This window comes from Vipera ursinii (assembly GCF_947247035.1).
Source record: "Vipera ursinii genome assembly, chromosome: 1".
NCBI classification, from domain to species: domain Eukaryota; kingdom Metazoa; phylum Chordata; class Lepidosauria; order Squamata; family Viperidae; genus Vipera; species Vipera ursinii.
In genome coordinates this window covers 295,862,910-295,883,937 of record NC_139512.1, presented here as the reverse complement: position 1 = coordinate 295,883,937, position 21,028 = coordinate 295,862,910, and the positions used below count along the sequence as shown (strand labels likewise).

At 39.1% G+C, this 21,028-nt stretch overlaps 1 protein-coding gene across 1 annotated transcript in view; it reads left to right on the top strand.

Moving 5' to 3' along the window:
• NFKBIE (NFKB inhibitor epsilon) overlaps positions 1-20,742 on the top strand; it is a 31,924-nt gene extending 11,182 nt beyond the window's left edge. Inside the window, exons 2-6 of the mRNA XM_083350369.1 lie at positions 11,090-11,192; positions 13,184-13,412; positions 13,529-13,617; positions 15,225-15,473; positions 17,600-20,742. Of these exons, the coding sequence (XP_083206495.1) occupies positions 11,090-11,192; positions 13,184-13,412; positions 13,529-13,617; positions 15,225-15,473; positions 17,600-17,674 (745 nt within the window). The 3' untranslated portion in view covers positions 17,675-20,742. The remainder of the gene's footprint in view (positions 1-11,089; positions 11,193-13,183; positions 13,413-13,528; positions 13,618-15,224; positions 15,474-17,599) is intronic.
• Positions 20,743-21,028: the final 286 nt, after the last annotated feature.

The window sequence follows — 21,028 nt, the reverse complement described above, 5'->3', positions numbered from 1 at the left end:
AATGTGCTTAGCAATAGCCTTCATTCTATGTATATGCCTGCTTATTAGGGCTTTCGCCCCCCCCCCCAGCGGCATTATTACAAAGCCAGCTTATTGCCCCCAACAATCTGGGTCCTCATTTTACCTACCTCATTTTACCTCCCTCCCTCTGTTGAGGGAGGACTGTTCATAGATGGTCTCTTTTACCCCTCTTTTAAACTAATGGTCCTCTCTGTCCATAAAGTGGATTTTGCTGTCTTCAAAAAAGTGACCTTTGTTTTCCCAGTGCTTTGTTTTTCAAGAAAAAAAAGCTAAGAAAGTGCAGCTGCCTTTTGAAAAGCACTTTGGGATATGCATTATGGATAGTTTATCCTTGACAGGAGAAGGGATTACCTGATCAGCCTTGAGCTCCAAGTAATACCTGTTGCTTATTGTGTGTTCTGTCAGGTGGACTGATGACCACTATAGCTGCAAAAGGGCAGTCTGGTTGGACTCTTCCATGGCTTAGGGACCTCTTAAGTGGATTACTGTGAGGAATGCTCTGCAGCCTGGAAGCTGCATGTAGCTCTTAGGAGACATGCTTTTAGCGTCCCGTCTCTTTATAGCCTACCCTTGCAGATCAGTCTGGAAACTGATGCTGCTATAGAGGGTGGCTGCCAGGATTTTAACTGGACAGCCAGTTGGAATCATTATATTCTAACTGAGAACTGCAGTGGTTGTGTGCTTGCTTCTTACCGCAATTCACTGAACTGGAGCTGCTGCTAGTTTCTAAAGCCTAGGTGGTTTATGGCATCATTATCTGTACATCCGCCTAGAGTCACTTATGGAGAGGTAGCTGGCATATAAGTTTAACAAAAAGTTAACTGTGCTCAACTCTTAAGAACATCTGGTGATGATGATCCCCACGAATTGTCAGAAGGAGCCTGGTAGCAGCTTTTTGCATTAACATTTACTAAAAGAGAAATGCTGTCACGAGCTGCAGCTCACTTCATCAAATGCAGCCAAAGTTATATGTTATATTACATGTTTAATAACATATATTAGTTGGAAACTCATTATATTGTGCTTATTTACACAATTTAGTTAATATTTGGTATAGCTTCTATACTAAAAAGATTACAAAGTTTTCCCCCCTCCCTCTATAATTATATCTGATTGGGCAGTAATTTAGATCTGTTTCAGTTGACATTTATTATTTCTTCTGCTCGTAGCTAAATAGTTTAAAAAAACTGAAAATATTAAATATCACATAGATTTATTAGCCATATTAGGTTCTTCCGAATCTTGTGTAAGTCCCTCTCCAACAAGCCTTGTACAATGTGCATCCTTATTTATTTTTTCATTTTCTTATTCAAATATCTATCTTCTAATCTGCAGCTGTTGTTCATGGGTATTTTTTTATTCTTTTAATAGCAACTTTATCAAATTGTGACAGGAGTTACATATTGCATATACAGGATTCAATTGAGTTTTCCTGAGTTCAGTTGCATGTTAACTATTAGAAAAGCATGTTTATAAAAGGACACTAGCATATCATATCTAGCATAAAATTATTAAAATGACCATTGGTACTGTATGCTAAGAAAATGAGCAGAATTGACTTTAAATGGTAAAGTATGAGTGGCTAGGCAGTGGTACAGCTAACTAAAACCCACCTCCATCTGATTATAACTTCATCATGTGTACAACTAACATTTCTTTTTTCTCTGCTTGTCCTTTAGTAGTCTAAGCTTTTAGCATACTTAATTATAGTCATGAGAACTAGTTTGGTGTGGTGGTTAAGGCAATGAGCTAGAAACCAGGAACCTTAGACAGAAAGTCATGTGAGTGATCTTGGGCCGGCACCTCTCCCTCAGCCCTAGGAGGAACACAATGGCAAACTGCTTCTGAAATGTTGCCAAGAAAACTTTTAGGGACTTATCACCAAGAGTCAACACTGACTCTTAGGCACAACACAAACAAACAGACTCATTATACACTCTCCTGCTATTTACAAGGCTGGTATAACAACCATTACCACCACCTGCTATTTTTATAGGCCTGCTGCTGTCTTTACTTGTTATATAACTGACAGTGACTCAGTGAGAAAACTTATTAAATTCTCACTATTCACCATAAGGCTAGAGAGCTGTTTATTGTTGACAGTAATCCATAGTCTGATTGCATATATAGCACTTTCCCAGAATTTAATGTGTAGCATGGTAATTACACAGTGATATAAGCCACCCAGAGTTAGTTTGGATAGTGAGACAGGCAGCGTATAAATTTAATAAACAAACAAAATATGAAAAGTAGGATACTCCTGAAAACTTCAACAATAAATCAAATATGACACTATTCCTATACCTTCTAATGTGGTTGCATTTTATCTCAAGTTCCTTCTTTTCACATTATCCAACAAAGATGTAGGCACCTTTCATAAATATTTATTTCTACATTTAACCTCACTAGAACTTCACATATCCAATGTGTTCTTTGCTAAATTGAATGTAAGTTTCCAGAATATGAGAAGGATATTGGAGGAAATGAATACAGAAACTGGTTGAAATAGTTTTGACATTTAAAGAACATACCGGTAAATATGTTTGTGAAAGGTGCTGTTGACCCTAATTTTCTGATATAAATTTCCTGATACAAGAGTTATAAATGCTAAAATATTACAAATGTTACTACTGGAAAATATCATTCCTTTGCAGAAGAGGTCAGAATGATGACCTTAAAAAAATTAACACAAAGGAAGCATGGAATTCCCCTTCTGCTTTTTTTTTGCGAGAGATGATTGTTGAAACAACAAATTCAATACTTCCTTCCTTTTGTTTTCTTGCTATTATTGTTAATGGCTCAAATGTTAGTATTGTCCAGTTTCAGGAGAATCACATAATACAATTTGCTTTTAGTAATGTGATTTCTTGTATTTTTTAAGTTGGCTGAGTCCAATGAGAATTGAAGGCTAAAACAACCAGGGGCATATATATTGGGAAGGCTTGTATGTACTTCTAATTTCACATATATTATTAAGCCAACAGAATTGAACCAATTCAGAACTGAATCAGTAGAACATTTGTCTTGGATCCAAAACAACCTGAACTCAGTGCTCAATGTTTCTAGTTAGGGTGAAATAGTAGGTGGTAGAAATAACTGTGTCTGGGGTCCTAGAGTCCACTTGCCAATCAGAATCAATAATACCTGACTTACTATGATATTATTTAATAAACTTTTAACAGAATAAGAGAGGGCTCCTGATTAATCTCTTCCAATTCTCCACACATTGCATTAGTAATCTCTAATACACCAATCTCAAAGATGTGTTGGAATTATTGCTTTCAAAATTTTAAGCCCTGTGTTGTAGCCCCGACAACAGACAGTTCTGTACAGATGATCCCTTTTGCCTTAAGGCTGGCTTCCTCTAACCACAGTGCCATTAGAAAGAAGTTGACATTTCTTGCAGACTATTCAGTTGTGAAATACACCAAGAATTGCTGAGCTACTGTCTGAATATCAATGCTGAATGCACCTCTGCTATTTTGTAATCTGAATAGTAGTGAGCTGCATGTTGGAAGATTGTCTCAGAAAGGAAGGATATAGAGGAATACATGGGACTTGGAATCCAGCCTCAACTGAATTCCAGTCGCCTTTCATAAATTTGGAGGCTTGTATCTTTTCCGGCTTTTTGATCTCTGAGTGATAGCGTTGTAGCTGATCTACTGAAAGCCTCTGGCAATTTATCGAAACTACAATGCCATCCGACTTTGCCTGTTTCATGTAGATGTTATTCTTGGATTCCATCAACACAGATTCCATGCCACTAGGCTAAGGAGATGGAAAGCGATGAGAAAATTACATTAACAGCTTTGCATAGCGAATACAGGTAGTAGAACTGGGCTCCTCTTCCACCTCTCATCTCACTCAGCCAATTTGGGAGGGCGGAATTACAGCTTCGACCTTGGCCTGGCAACTGGGTTATTCGGTAGCAGGTGTACAATCGCTAGTTCCTCTTTCTTCCCACTTCACAGTGTAATATCCAGGGTAAGGTCAAGTAAACAGCAGCTGAAGCTTCACTCCCACCCTTTCTTGCCTCATGATATGTTTGATCAGGGGCTTCCCACTTAGGCACCGGAACATTCCCACTCACTGTCTTAGTGTAAATGCACTTTAGTTTGCGGCTTTTCTGCAGATGCACTTATCCCATGCATTTTACTCAGGCAAAAAATGTCCTCTGTTTTGGATAGTAACTAGAGTTGTTTTCCTAGAGAAAAAAAAGTATTTGAAATCAGATAATTGTGCATGTGAGATATTTATGTGCTTTAACAAAACATGTAATTTTTTGCTTTTGCAAATCAAAGAGAAAAGTGAGCAGCTGGGTATTGTCGCTGCTTTTCTAGCGTATTGGTGCAGAGTGTGGCCAGGTAAGCCATATTGGCTGCCCAAAGAAGAGCACATGTAGCATAATTGCTCTGCAAATTGCACTGGGAGCTGATTTGCTTCCAGGTCCAATTCATGGTGTTGGTTATTACCTATAAAACCCTACATGGCATAGGGCCAGGCTTCCAATGGAAGAGACTTTGCCCTGTCGCATCAGCTCATCTCATCTGATTAGGCAGGGAAGGTATGCTGCCGAACCCTTCAAAGTATTTTGACTGGCAGGGTCTAAGAAGAGACCCTTCTTTGCTGCTGCCCCTGAATTATGGAACATACTCTCACTCTCCTGGCCTTCTGCAAACGGGCCAAAACTTGGCACTTCAGCCTTGCATGAGGGGCACGCAACTATGATTCTCTCAGAGAGAGAGAGAGAGAGAGAGAGAGAGAGAGAGAGAGAGAGAGAGAGAGAGAGAGAGAGAGAGAGAGAGAGAGAATGTCACTAGTGATAGTGACTTTCAAGGATGAAGAGTCTCCAAGGCCTAGTCTACTGATAGACTTAACTTCTTATAGTCTTAACTACGGTACTATAGCATCATATCGGCTTCTTCCTAAGCTGCTTCCCCTTTAAATCCCCCCAAACTTGCAATGGCCCAGTCTTCTTTTAAAATAGAGCTGGCTGGTCTTGCTAATTGTGTGGGTATGCTTGGAGAAGTCACAGAATCCTGTTTTTCTTGCATTGCTAAGCTTGACTCTGCCAGATAAAGGAGCCAGTGGCTAAAGTTCACTTCAAATTGCTTTGGAAATTCCCTGTTCTAATGGACCTTAGAAAAAAGTCACGGGAACTTTGTTTTTATTTAAGTCAAGTATAGCAAGATTATTATTTGCTTAAGAGTGAAAACTATCTAAAGGGAGGAATGGTTGGTGAAGACGATGAGACTTGCAGAAATGGCTTCTCTTTGATTAGAGAAGAGACAACATTTATCTTTACTGCTGACTGAAAACCCCTTATAGGCTTGTGCATGAAACAGAAAAAAATGAACTTATGGTTTATGGTTCAGATGATTAGGCAGAATAGATGATCAAAAGAAGAGAGTTATGTTACAATGATAGAGTAAGAGGTAAATGTATACCTATACTTTACAACTTTCATTAGTTAGAAGACCAAAAACAACTATTTAGTTTTTTTCTTTCTTTTCTATTTTTCTTTCTTTCTTGCACTCTTTGATTTTTCTCTTTTCTTTCCCTTAGTTTATATTGGCTTTTACCTTACTTAAAAAAAACCTTAATAAAAAGCTATCTTCTAGCTATCATCCAGCTGTCTGAAGAAACATCCATATCTAGTATGATTTTAGCTTTGAATTGGTTTGAGAATATTTTAATGCAAAGTACAGAGTCCTTTTTTTAGGGTTCCTTGAACTCCCTCCAACAGCACTGTCGAACATCAGTGGTATGATTACTGAAAACTGAAGATGCATTTTGTCTTACCATTGTAGGATGGGAGACATAAGTACACTTAAAATAGGCTTGGAGCAGTTAAACAAGAAAACCAATGAACTAAAGTTTTCCTTCCCCTAAACCCCAGAAAACCCCAGCTTCAAGCATGTGCATAATTCAGCCCTGCTAACTTTGCATAATTGCTCTGTCCATTTCAGCCCTTACCTCCTCCTGAATAAGAATGTACCCTCCCCAGTCACCCCTCTTCTGACTAATTTTGTTTCCTAGGCTGTTTTTAGCTCCAATGAGGTCTCTGATTGACACAATATTCTGCTCAGGTTATTAAAAATTCTTGGGTCAATTTTGTTCCTATTTTTCTGAAAAAGCTGTTCAGAGACATAGTTGAAAATGGGTTATTGCTGTTTAAAGAATTTGTTTCATATTAGTTTCCCCTCCATTTGTAGTTTTCCTTGGATAATATGATGGTGAACCAGTTGATTCCTGGCATGATAATAAGTCAGATCCCAAGACTTGAAGATAATTTGGAAAGATGAGTCCCCTTTCATGGAGATATATACTTATGTCATCTTTCCTCTGGTTCCAAAACCTGGTTTTTCCAAAACTTTGGTTTTGGAACTTCTTTTCTTTTTCTTTTCCAATAGACTGCCAAAGAAGACTGGACCCCCTCAAATTATATTTACTACTTGGACAAATAATAAATACATACAGTACAAGATTAAGAGATATAATAATTGTTCTTGGTCCTTCCCTCCCCACATCCCACTGTTACTTCCCTATTTAGCCCTACAATTCTGTGGTGAAGTCTCCTAAGTTGAGAGAATGAATGATCCCAAATCACCAGAAGACTTTATAACTACGAAGGGACTTGACCCTGAATCTTCCCAGCTCCAGTTAGAGCAACTTTATTTCAACCATTGCCTTCCTGTTTGCGGTGTCACTTCCACCCCTTTACTGCTTCTGCAATGAATAATAGTGATAAAAGTATAGTGTGATGTTGTAAACTATATCCCTAAGTCTATGCTGCATGTCATCCTGCTTTTCAGGTAAACAACAGATTAGAAAAAAGTGATCTTAAAACCAAGGACTTACTTCTCTGGGAGAAGTGGGAGTCCATGCCATGACTGAAAAACAGGGCAATAATGGCCAAGAAAGAGCCCAGATCAGATCCAGCCCAGATTCTTTCAAATATGTTGGACTATAATTACCATGCAGCATAGGAGAGGAATGCTGGCAGGGAATTCTGGCAGTTATTTGTCTATCTTCTGGAAAACTCCAGATTGAAGTGGACTCACTTAGCAATCCACAGAAGCTTCCCTTTTACTACCATATATGGGGTTTTTTAAAAAAATTCGTAACTAGTTTCCATTGATCATCTGCAGATACTGCTTTACATGCACTTGAGAAGATCACTGAGGGGACTGGCAGAACAATCAGAATTGCCAACTTTTGGGTTGTTGTTTTTTTAAAAAAACCACCCTATTCTTGCACCCCAATCAAGAAACTGCCACAGAGCCATTAGTAAACAGCCCAACCAAGCAGCCTAGTCAGGGGAAACCCCAGAATATAAACCGACAGCAAACAGCACTCCTTACTAGCACTGATGATGTTACCCAGTTAGGGTAATGAAACGTCTGCAACAAAACAAGGAAGCTCACAGAGCACCAAGGACCCCTCATTTCAACCCTGAGCTACAAATATTCTCCTTCATTGGTACTATTCTTATTTTTATGCCTTTAACTCCAGGAAGGCCGTCCTGGAGAAATGTGCAGCTGCGTGGCAAACCTCACAAACTTCTGTGGCAAAAGACAGTAGCTATGCAAAACCCAAACCCAAACCATTGTCTGTGAAGGGAGGGTTTATTTTTCAATGCAGTCTTATAACTTTAGCACTGCCAAAGTAGATGCCACCGACAGAGCAAGGTTACCTTTCTGTTTCCCCCCAGCAATTTGGGTCTGCTGGAAAAAGCAGCTGTGCATTCATTGGCTGCTTTTTGGCCTCCCTCCCTCCCCATCCTGTTGCTGAGGCAACTCTGTGGGCAAGGAAATTCCCCACACCATGTGACCTTGGGCTTCCCCCAGGCTGGTTGCCTGAACTGCAGCCGCTCTATTTATGGAGCAGAGCATTCATGCTTTTATGCACAGCTCAAAAAAGAAAAGAAAAAGCCCATAATATGTCCACACAGGGGACTGTTTTAGATACTTGTGAGGCTGACCACCTTTCCTTTCTCCTCTCCTTTCCTTTCCAGCAACTGCAAATATGGCCTCCCCTTGCTTCGATGGAAATCCCCCTTTTTTACATGCCTTGGACACCAAAGGGCTTAAAAATGTACAATAAAAATGAATCTTTGATTTTAAATACCCACTTGCAAGTGCACCGTGATCTTTGCAAAGTCGGTTAACTTCAGGGAAAAATGTTATATGAACCAAATTAATATTAGTATCCTTTTTTTAAAAAAAGATGACATACTGTATGCTAATATTGCATCTTGCACTGATTCTGAAATTATTTCTGGAGATAGGAAACAACTGTGATTTTCTTTTTAAAAAAAGAGCTTGTCCTGAAAGCAGCAGTATTTTTTTTAAAAAAAGTAACAACTCATTATATTGTGCTTATTTACATACTTTAGTTAATATTTGGTATAACTTCTATACTAAAAAGATTACGAAGTTTTTACCCCCTCCCTCTATACTTATATCTGATTGGGCAGTAATTTAGATCTGTTTCAGTTGACATTTATTATTTCTTCTGCTCGTAGCTAAATAGTTTAAAAAAACTGAAAATATTAGATATGACATAGATTTATTAGCCATATTAGGTTCTTCCGAATCTTGTGTAAGTCCCTCTCCAACAAGCCTTGTACAGTGTGCATCCTTATTTATTTTTTCATTTTCTTATTCAAATATCTGTCTTCTAATCTGCAGCTGTTGTTCATGGGTTTTTTTTATTCTTTTAATAGCAACTTTATCAAATTGTGACAGGAGTTACATATTGCATATACAGGATTCAATTGAGTTTTCCTGAGTTCAGTTGCATGTTAACTATTAGAAAAGCATGTTTATAAAAGGACACTAGCATATCATATCTAGCATAAAATTATTAAAATGACCATTGGTACTGTATGCTAAGAAAATGAGCAGAATTGGCTTTAAATGGTAAAGTATGAGTGGATAGGCGGTGGTACAGCTAACTAAAACCCACCTCCATCTGATTATAACTTCATCATGTGTACAACTAACATTTCTTTTTTCTCTGCTTGTCCTTTAGTAGTCTAAGCTTTTAAAGCAGAGGATGGCAAACTTTTTCTATACAATAAAGCAGAGGTCCCCAACCTTTTGGGGACTGGGAACCCATTCCATGGAGAGAGGTTTTTCCGTGGACCGGAGGGGGTGTGGTTTCATGTACTGCCTACATCCGTCAGATGGGGCTTTGCTTGTTTGTGCGGCCTGGTTGCTGGCATGCTGTGGACTGGTGCCGGTCCACGGACTGGGGACCCCTGCAATAAAGGACCAGGTCTTGTCCCTCCTCTCCCTCTGCAGGCACAGTTGGCAGGTTTGTAGACCGTGGAGCACAGTAGCCATTGGATGGCACTGGCCTACAAGCAAGGAAGCTGCTGATAGACTACAACCAGGCACCCTGTGCCCCTTCCCTTCAACCCGAAGGAGCTTGACAGAATCAGAAACAGGAAGAGGACTGGATTTGGCCCATCGGATGTAGTTTGCTGACCCCTGCTTTAAACTGATTTAACGTTCCTGATGTATTAGGGAAAGGAGGAAAAAATAAACTTTGATTTAGATAGATAGATAGACAGACAGCCTTTCTACCATATAGGAAGATGGAGAAAGCAGTTTGGAGCGGTATAGTGGCCAACTCTCTTTCTGGAATGCAATCTCTAGATAACAGAATGAAGCATCTGTACCTAGGGACAATTGAGTTTCCTCTGTGCCATGTGTTTAAGATAGAATACTACAGCAACCATCATTTCCCCTTAATACACTGATATCCTTGATGAAGATGTAACATTTGCTACTGCCTTTGTCATCTGCCCTTCTCTGGGTAATCATGATGGAGTGGGGAAGCCAGAGTTCCTGTAAAGTTTTGGAATCCAGCCTTGCTGTTTTGACTGAGACTTATTCCCTGCTCAGCTATTTTACAATAACTAAGTACTGTATTGTAGATGAGTTTATACCACCACTTCTTCTCTTGCCCTTTCTCATTGAACAAGAGCTAGATGTTACTTGTAAGGCAGTTGAAGAAATTTGAGTCCTTTCCATGCATGCCTTAAAACAATCCAGGGCTATAACCATTTTGCAGTTTCTTTTTTTAAAAAAAAGTTTCTGTTTTTCTACCGTATTTTGGGGAAGGCTGAAATTTTCTCTTGCATTTTTCTGGGTTGCATTTTTATTGCTGGTCATGATAAAGGGTGGTACAAGAACAGCTGACTTCTATTATACCTCTTTCATCACTCTGAAGTCTCCTGGCTGGCTGCTCAATCAATTTCCCAATCTGAAGAAGAGGCACATTTCTGTTAAAATGTAATTACCAAACAGTAATCAGAAAAGCTACAGATCACTGTAAAGACAATTTACTATGAAGGATCAGACACTCAAAAATACCCCTTAGCCATATTGTTATTCAGTAAGTGCAAGAATACCAATCTTCACTGACAGAACTTTTACTAAACTTTTTTTTCTCCTTTGAAATGAAATTCCCTTTTCCATGAAATTGAATGCGATCTAATTGACAGAATGAAAGAACCTTTCTGCATGGCATTACTTAATTTTTGCTGCCTGTCTTTGAACCAGAAGGATCTCACCCTCCCCACCCTCTCTCTCTGCACCGTATGTGTGCTTTAAAAGCAAACAGATATTTGGCTTGCAGTTTAGGTTTGAATATTGAGGGCCCTGTATTTATTTCTTGGCATTTTCTATTAAGTTGTTGGGACAGTTCTTGAGAATGTGTGCCTCACTTTTTGATGGATTACTATGCATTTAGAGATATCTGTCTCTTCTTCCTAGAGCTCCCCAGAAAAATGAATGGCTGACACCTTGCAAACAGTAAACCTCTTTTGCTGTGTAAAGTACATCTTGGCTTGTGAAATGGTGTAATGTGGAAATTGTTACACTACACATGCATAGGTCTGACTCAATTTTCCAATAAGCAAGACAGCTAATTTACTTCTAAGAGCTAAATGTAAACCAGCAACTGGGGCTTTGCTATGTAAGAATGTTTTCTCTGCTTGAAGGGAAGTCATTCTTTATTTTTACAGGTTGGCATGACTAATCTTTTTCCTTCTCAGGTTACTGCACCTGGCAATCATCCACTGTATGCCATCTATCACATTCTGCTGCATTGCCCAAATGCCCGTGGAGGTTTTGGAATTCCAGAATGATTTGTTCCAAGTAGGTGGTAAGAGACATGAAGAAAGATCAGGGCTCCTTCTGTTCTAGATGGAAGAGAGCAAGTTGCAGGGTGGTAATATATATGCTGCCCTGTAAACCGCCCTGAGTCCTTCGGGAATAGGGTGGTATAGAAAACTAATTAAATAAATAAATAATCTAAGGCTGGAAGTTAAAGTGCTTTTGATGATAAATAAATAAATATTTTTGTCTATACTCTAAAGGTGTTTTAAACATAAAGATCTATTCCACTTAACTGTAACACTCTTTGGAAATTTTGTTCTATTATTTCTTATGCCAAAAGGTTTGTAACACTCAGAAGTTAATGGTCTCCTTCACATAAAAAAAAACATTCTACTGTTTTGATTGTTTTAACATGTTTTTAGTATTTTGATTATGGTATGTTTTTTGAATTGTAAGCCACCCAAAGTCATTGGGGAAATAAACCTACCTAGTCATTGGGAAACTGAAGTAAAGTAAAGGTAAAGGTAAAAGTAAAAAAAAGTAAAGTAAAATAACACAACAAGCAGGACTGCAGGATTAAAACTCAGGTCTAATTAAGGAGAGAAAATCCAGATGAGTACTGGGATGAGAATACTGCTTTGTAGGAGTCAAAAAACCGACTTGATGGCACACAATCAATCAACAAAATATACAAAGGTGTCTTCATCAGCAAAACAATGTAAGACAGAATTGAAAGCTTGTATAGGCCCTTCGTTTTCCTCCAGAATTAATAATAAATCAATTAATAAATGTTTTCACCAGGATACTCCAAATTATTTAACCTATATTATTTAAGCTTGCGTAGCTCCTTATTTTTTGCCTTATTTTTCCTCTTGAAATAGAATATCTAAATACCAAAAACAGGTGGCTGAGACATAATCTGAATTTTATGATTTCTTAAATAGTTAATAACCCCTTTGTTAAGGATGATCATTATTATTTGAGCTATACTGACCACTGACCATTTGATAAATAAATTTTAGAACCAGTGCTAAATCTCACAGTTTCCTTTATTAATCCATCTATGAATTGCTTATCTTGATTTCTAGTATTATACAAGTGTCATATTTATTTTAACAAGGAATATAAAATACATTGTAAACACACAGATTCCAAGTTTCTTTAAATAACACAAGAAATGACTTTACAAGTCTGACGCATCTGCTAACCTCTCATGTGCTGACAATTACAATAGCACATCAATGTAGAATAATTTAGTATGTAAAGAGAACCAAAAATTATAAAGAAAATCTCTTTTAGAACCCTGACACTTCCAAAATAACCTTGATCATCAGTGTCCTTCTTTGCCTCATATTACAGTAGATAATAAGTTTTATTGTGATTTTTGTTTTTTAAAAAACACAGAACACTAAAGATCTATCAGCCTTATTCATTATTTGGCTATTTAAAAGATTCTTATTCTGAATAGATTTTTCTGAATTTTGCTAACCACAGGAAGGAATAAAGAATCAATTATGAATATGGATACCTTCTAATCACTGGGTATTATATTAAGGGCCAACCTCTGGATTTAGAGGATTGTCTAGGCCAGAGTTCCCAACCATTCTACCTTTGTGGGCCGGCAGAGGCGGGGGTGGGGGGGGAAGAGGGAATGGTTCTGCGCAAGTGGTGGGCAAGCATGCGCACGCAGCTCCATTTGCATGAGTGGTGGGCATGTGCATCTGCTGCTCAAGCAAATGGAGTGTGCACACGAACGTTTATCCACCACTTCTGTGGCCCAGTTTTGAATGATTCAAGGCCTGGTATTGGGCCAAAGCCCAGAGGTTGGGAACCCCGGGCCTAGGCATTGTCCATCTTATTTTCAAGATCCTAAACCTTGCATCGCTGCTGAATTTTACATTTTTTTGTGATGCAGTTAAAATCCATGTGAATCCAAGTTTGTTTATTGGATTTGTATGCATACCTGCCTTGCCTCTCCATGCCTCTCCAGCCCACATTCCTCTTTTTTTTCTTCTTTTTGCTATTTGCAGACTCCGCTTCACTTGTCTGTGTATTTGGAGCAGTTCGAAGTGGTGGAAGCGCTCATTCTGAAAGGGGTGAACCCGGCACTGCAGGACCGCAATGGGAACACTGCTCTGCACTTGGCCTGTGAGCAGCAGAGTCTGGAATGTGTTGAGCTGTTGCTGCCTTTGAAGAAATCAGTTTCTGATATGCAGACTAGAAAAAGTCTACAAGATCTGCAGCTTCAGAACTGGCAAGGTAAAGGAGAGTGCGGAGTGATCACATTGGGTCTGATGAGTGCTAAAAGTAAGCGCTTAAATGCTTCACTGTAACAAGTTTCTTGAGCTGTTTGGGTTTTATGTTATTTACTCCAGGCTTATCGTGTCTTCACATCAGCACCTTGAAAGGTAACCTTCACTTGATGGCATTGCTGGTGCAGAATGGAGCTGACATTAATGTGCAGGTAAGTTAGGAACATCTAGCAGAGCTCCATCTCTCATGTGCTGTATATCAATTCTGAAATTTTTTTACTGAGTGGAAAATTCTGCATGCTGGCAGAATTTAAAATCTGTCTTTGTAAGAAGCATTGAGATGGCTAATACTAAATATGTAGAGAGTGCGACTGAAAAGGTGGAAGAGGGGATAGAGAAAGGCTAATTCACATAGGTGAATTAGCCTTTCTCTATCCCCTCTTCCACCTTTTCAGTCGCACTCTCTATATCTACTGTTTGATATAGTGGATAAAGTATCAGGCTAGAAATTGGGAAACCATGAGTTCTAGTTTTGCCTTGGGCACAAAACCAGCTGGGTGATTTGGGGCCAGTCACGTCTTTCTCCCAGCTCTAGAAAGGAGTCAATGGCAAACTATTTCTGAAAATCCTTGCCAATTAAATTGCACTGAGAATTGGACACAACTGAATAAAAGGTTAAAAAAATGAGCTGTAGCATTGCCTATCTTCTCTTTCTTTCCTTTGTGCAAATGAAATAGGATAAATTTTCAACTTACAGGATAAAACCTTCTTTAGAGTGAAATTTGGATTTAGTTAGTGATTACATGCCATCCACAGAAGATTGATTTTAGAAAGCTAAACAGGTTCAAATCAGGATAGGTGGTTGGCTGGCTGTGGAGATGACTGGGAAGCAAACAAACAAATCAACAACAACAAAAAAAGCATCCTGGAATAAAGCAATAACAAATCAATTCTGCATTGCTGCTAACCAAACGACACTCAGGTGATCATAGTCACCAGGAGTCAAATTCAATTCCAAGGAGTCATGATCATTTCAGAATTATGTACAATCCTGATTACTTCCTATTGGATGGGTGTGCGAATAGGAGTTCAGTGGAGCCTCCTGATTCAGTTTTTGCATCCCCAGGAAGAGAATGCCTGACTTAGTTTTGACTTAGGAACTGCTATGCCACTGTGATCCCTACCATAGGCTCTTCTAGCTTTGAGCAATTTGCTTGAATCTCAGGTGCACCATGGCCCAGAAAGGAACTTTCAACTTTTCTTATTTTGCTAGAATCTCTCAGTTGCACCATGGCCCAGAAAGGAACTTTCTCTTATTTTGTTTGGAGCTGATTTTCACTGTTGTCTTTTGTCAGAGCATGCACAGTCTTATTGCACTGAGGTAACCCAGGAGTAAATACAGTAAGCAATGGTCTGTATTAAATGGCGGTTTATATTACACTATCTACAAATATGCACTAGAAACAAGATACATACACTTGGTCATTCAGCAAACTCCAATACACAGCAATTACAGCAGGGAACGGACAAGAGAGAAAGACACCAACAAGGCCATCCCTTTTATACTCAAGCTCTTAAAGGGATACAGACTCCTGCTGAGTCATTCCTAACATTGCATCATTCATCTCACATTATACAAGCTGGTTAGCTTCTAAATCATTACCTTGACATCTTTTTTACTCAAAGACCAAGAAGTGGCAGGCTTTTGCAGTAGGAAATCTAGGTTTCTTACTGTGTCTACCCAGAAAGGGACGTTCTTTGGAATTTTGCTCATGAGATCTCGTGAAATAACTGACTCCCCCATCTCTTGCTCTCTCAGGATGGCACAAGTGGAAAGACACCCCTACATCTGGCAGTGGAGAATCATGATGAGATGGCTGTGAGACAACTCCTGCGATTGGGGGCCCAGGTGGATTCACAGATGTACAATGGCTGCACCCCACTGCACCTGGCTGTAGGCAGGAACGATGCTGCCATTGCTGCAATCCTCTGCCATTCGGGAGCAGATACCTTATTGCGGAATATGGAAAATGAGACAGCTCAAGATCTGGCAGATGGCAATGATGATGTGAGTGTTTCTCCTGGAATGACTTGCAATAGATTCAAGTAATCTGAGCCGGGTATAGAATAAGAGGGAACATCGTTTTGAGAGTCTGGAAGCCAACTTCAGTCTATCCACTTTCTAGTAGGCAAGAAGCCATCCACAACATGGAGTATTTAAATATTTGGCCTCTTGAAAGGGAGGTTAAGAATTGGAAAGGGGAACTGGTCATTTTTTTAGAATGTAATTTTGAGGCTGAAGGGCTTAAGAGCAGGGGCTAATACCACCCGAGAGGCTTTTCATTCCTCCACTAAACACCAACACCGAGGCAAAAAAAATGGAAAGATGAAAAATGTCAATTTTGAGTTGTATTTGAATGGTTTTCAGAGCATAAATAGAAGCAGTATCCTTTGTAGAAGTTTCCCAGTCCCAATGTTAATTGCAAAACTTTTCACCTTTAGAATGTGACCATTTTGCTACAGAATTTCATCAGCACACTCTCAGGGTGCTGGGAAGCTAATTGTAGCTGTGGGTTGCCTACTCCCAATCTGAAAGTAAGGCAGATATACCAGTTGTGTAGTTCTTACGTTTTAGCACATGATGTTTAGCAAAGAGGCAAGAATTGGGAGTTCTGGTAACAGCAGTTGTCTCTTGTTTCCATGATCCTCTTTGTATCTTTGATTTTCCAAGTTGCAGTTCACATCTATCTGATCTTAATCTTAAAGGCTACGTGCAGGGAGGAGCTGCTAAACTGGCTAGTCTGCCTCTGGGGTTGCCACTGCTTTGCCATCATGGCAGCCTCTTCAGTTCTAAGCAATGACATAGGGCAGGATAAGCAGATGTCATCAATTAAGCTGCAGTGAATCAGGGTGGTAACTGATGTTCTTCCTACATCAGGAAGATGAGGATCTAAGCAAAGCAGAGCTCCGTGTAGGACAAAATGAGTACCAGATTTTACTCTGAAGCCGAATAGTGTTTGTCTTCATTATTAATAAACAGGCAATTGATAGAAATGGAAGTCAAAGGTCACTGGGCTCCCTTAGCCTACTGTCATGGCTGCAAACATTGACACCTACATATGCAGATTCATGCTGTGAAGCCCAACCCAGTGCAGAGATGAGGGCCACTCTGGGGTCTTCTAAGAGAAAATGGTTAGAGTTCTGCATTGTACTTAAGAGAGTGGATTCCTGTCACTTCCCTGTCACTTTAGCTATTTGCTGTCATATTGTCTGACTTACCTCAGCTCCTAGGTAGTCTTGTAAAATAAAACATTAAAGCCTGATCTCCTTTAGGAAAGAAAGGATATCAATGCCTAATGTCTGATGTTCTTGACATCTTAGAACAGGGGTCTTCCAACTTAGCAACTTTAAGTCTTCTGGACTTCCAACTCGCAGAATTCCTCAGCCACGCTGGCTGAGGAATTCTGGGAGCTGAAGTCCACAAGTCTTAAAAGTTGCCAAGTTTGAAGACCCCTGTCTTAGAAAAATATTATTATTCTTTAATAAATAATAAAACTCATGGTCTTGATGTGGAGGAAGTTGCTAGATTATCATAAAAATATTTTTTAAAAAAATAGTATATTTTTATACATTAGGATACAGTTCAAACTAGTGTCCTGGTCACATGTCTTATTTAATATCTGCCCCAAATTAACAACTTATTTTTCAGGCTCTGTTGTGGCCATAAGTTGAAGACTACCTGACTACCTATAGATGAATTTAGCCTTGTTTGGGAAAGCTTTGGGTGTTCAGATAGGTGATCTGTTCAGAGGTGTTTTCTTTCAGGAATATGTTTGTCCCCAAAACACATAGAAAGGGATCATATGTAGTAAATTTCCTGTGAATATCCTGCTCTTCATAGGAAAAATATCACAAATTATCTTCCTGCATAATGGGTAGAAAGGCTTAACCGCAGAATTCATTGCTCTGTCTGACCACACTAGATGGCTGACAATCTTTGCAAGCTGTTTGTGCTTTGTGTTTCTGTCCCTCAATGAAGTCATGATTAATTATGCACTGTCAAGTTATGGAGTCAATGTCACTCTTAGCGACCACAAGGATGAGTTTTCTCCGTGTTAAAATGGCAATACTAGCTCTTTTGTACACGACCTTCTTGACCGGTAATCCTTATCATTATTTGGCTTTTGTTGACAGATCCTTACGCTTTTGCCTTTTGATGACCTGAAGATCTCCGGAAAGCCTGTGATGTGCTCCAGCCGAACATCCTAACATCTAAAGGGGAAAGTTAACCTTGTGAGGAGGATAACATTGCTGCTGGAGGCTGGCAGTGGCACAGCAGGCCACCAATGAATCATTCTTTTTTGTTGTAATGTGAGCCTTGGGACAACCACAGCCTTTTTTTCCGAGACTATGGAGCCAGTGTGAGAAAGGAAAACTCCTTTGTATGTTTTGACTTTAAATGCTGAATGAGAATGTGGAAATGCTGCCTCTTTGAAGGGACACAAGCTTTGGATAAAGTGGTACAATTCTTGTTCTCTCTTCCTGGTTTATCTAAATTTGGAGAAATTATTTAAGAATTGCATTACACATCATATTGTGAATAGGTATTTCAGATTTCACTCTTTTTCCTTTTCTTCAGTTGCAGTGTCTAGACACCAAATTGCCCCACATCTCCCTTTAGCTCTGATTTTGCCTCCCATGGAGGCAGGACAGAGTTGTCAGGACCAGAATGTTGTGTTGTTTCAGCTGGCAGCCTCTGGGATTGACAAAACCTGAAAACTAAGCTCATAGAGTCAAGTAGAGTCTTAATCACTTTTGCCTTGGAATAATTGATGTTCTCAGGGCGAGAGCAAAGGTCAATTACTGTTCTACTCAATTTGCTACTACTGCTGTAAAGGGAAGTGCCAACTTCTTGGATTATTTAGGTAGCTTTATGCTGGACACTTGACCTTGCACTTTGAAACTGAGTTCAACTTACTGAGTCATGAGGGTCTGCCACCCTTCCTTAGGGACTGAAAGTTCCCATTCTCCACGTTTCTTTTGAACATAAGCTGCAAAAGAGATGTTAATGAGTGGCATTTGGGCATTTTTTTCCAGTTTTAATTGATGGGAGAAGCATTTATCATAAATTGGAATTGTTTCCCACATTCTAAAGCTTTGCATTTAGTTGTCTTCAGTTTATGACTGGATACGCTTGCATCAAGCCATAGGTGCTTAAGATTTCCTTTACATTTTAAATAGGCAGGTAAGGTATTACTATCATGAAAGGACATGCAGAACCACTGTGGGTTAGAAAGCCATGACCTGTCAAATCTAAGCATTTGTTGGGAGACAGCACTGCCCTTGCTGATTGTGGTCTCCAATCTGATAACACTTTACATAGATCATGCCATTAGTAAGAAAATCGTTGGGGGTTGTCAGAGCAAAGAAATAGAGTTTCTAATATAGAAACTTTAATCTGGAGCAGGGAAATTCCCAGTTCCCTCCTTCTGTTTGCTACTTGGGAGTGGCTCTCTGTAACTGTGGCAAATCCTGGATGGCGCAATGAACTGGGATGTCCCAGGGAGAGGCTTTGGGTTTTCCTTTTTTTCCAGAGAAGAAACTATTTCCAAAAAGAAATGGCAGTTTTACAAAAGATTTTCTACCAAAGAGGTCCTTGATTTTTTTTATTTAAAAAGTTTTTACAATATATTTTATTTTTAAAAAACAAAACACAACCCCACCCCACCCCCTTCCCACTCCCACTTGATTTTTATATCCTTTTCTAACTTTACAGCCTTGCTTCTTGCTTTTTTTTCCCAGTCATTTTTTTTTTCATTTTCACTTTTGTTTCTCAAATGACAAAATAAAGTTCTTAAAGTGAATAAGTATCCTGCTTTTATGTGTTGGTTTCTAGATGCATTTGGTTTTGGTTTTTTCCCCCCACTTTTGCTTTTTCCAGTGACAAAATAAGGTTCTTAAAGTGAATAAATATCCTGCTTTTATGTGTTGGTCTAGATGCATTTTCATCATGTAATATATTCTCTATCTGGGACAAGTCTTTCAGCCGGAATTGCAAGGAAAAGTACAAGTCAGATTTAAACCACAGTGTATGAAGAATCCCCTGCTATGAATTTGAGGGTCAGCTGGACTGGTGAAGAGAAAGTATTGCAAAATAAATAAAACTGTTTTTCAGATAGGGCTCTGTAAGTTGCTTAGATGTAAGATATGCTACCATCTTGTGGTTGATTGTAATGGTAGCTTCCTTTTGTGCTTGTTTCCCAACCACAAGTTGCAAGATTATACGTATACTATAAATGCATTTCAGTCAAAATATTCTGCTGTCTCAATGGATCTCTGCAGCTTTGTATGAGTAAAACAGACAAAATTAGAATGTTTGAGGAAATTAAAATCTAGATCTCTCTGTAAATGCTAACGGTTTAATTCTCTGGATGAAGCAGCAGTTCAACCTGTACTTATAGTGAGTAAACCTATATCCACAGAAATTAACATCACTGTGCATTTTGTGATCTAAGAGTAAATGACAGCTTATACACTGTATAGGTTCCTTGCCTGACCCAATGGAAAGAATTGTGTTCAGGGATGCCCAAAAGATAGATTGGATTCTACTGATAATCTCTAGATATTTGGTGATAAATGGACAGGGAGCAAATGCTGGTACAGTGGTTAAGGCATTGGGCTAGAACCTAGGAGACTGTAAGTTCTAGTCCAGCCTTGGGTACTAAGCCAGCTGGATGACCTTGAGCTGGTCACTTTCTTTCAGCTCTAGGAAGGAGCCGAAGGAGCAAACCATTTCTGCCAAAACCATTTCTTGCCAAGAAATCTGCAAGGATTTGTCCAGGCAGGGACAAATGTACTCGGGAGAGTCTGTGTTCCTTATCTTATAAATTAAGTTATAACTTGTGGCATGGGACAGGGCTATTTGCAGAACCCCTCTCCCTGGTTGTTTCCTTCCTTCCTGTAGGATCTGAAACTCAAAGCATGCTCCAAGTTTTCTCAATTAAACAAGGCCATCAAATAGGGTGTAGGAAGCCGGCCATTTTGGTGTAGCACCTGCCCTTTAAACTCTATTCCCCCCCCTCTTTTCAAGAATAGATTGGCTTCAACCCTGCCAGCCTTTCACAAAGCACTGAACACCTGAATGTGCTGTAAGGCAGAGTACAAATGTTAGATGGCCTGTGAAATCAGGTATTATTGTGATGTTAAGTACTGATTCTTGGTCACCAGTGTAGAGGTTTCTTGTGTTTTGTTGATATTGGGGTGATTTTTTAAATATTATTTTAATGTATTATTATCCAGCATCTGATCTGTGAGAAGGACAGCCATATATATTGATTTAATAAATTAATTAATATCTTCTTGCCTGTGCCTTTATTTTGCATGACTGTTCTGGCTTCTAGACTATTGAGGTCAACTTAAAAACAAATTATATCCTGCAAACCTGGATTTTGCCACTTGTGACTTGGAAGTTTTTTTACTTGGCTTTTTTTAAAAAAAAATTCACAACTTTTTTGAAGATGAAGTAGCATTAATAAATAATTCAGGGATGTAAATATTGCTTCTGATTTTTACATTTTTACATTCTCCATATGACCTTATTTACAGCATTAGTTCATCTGAAAA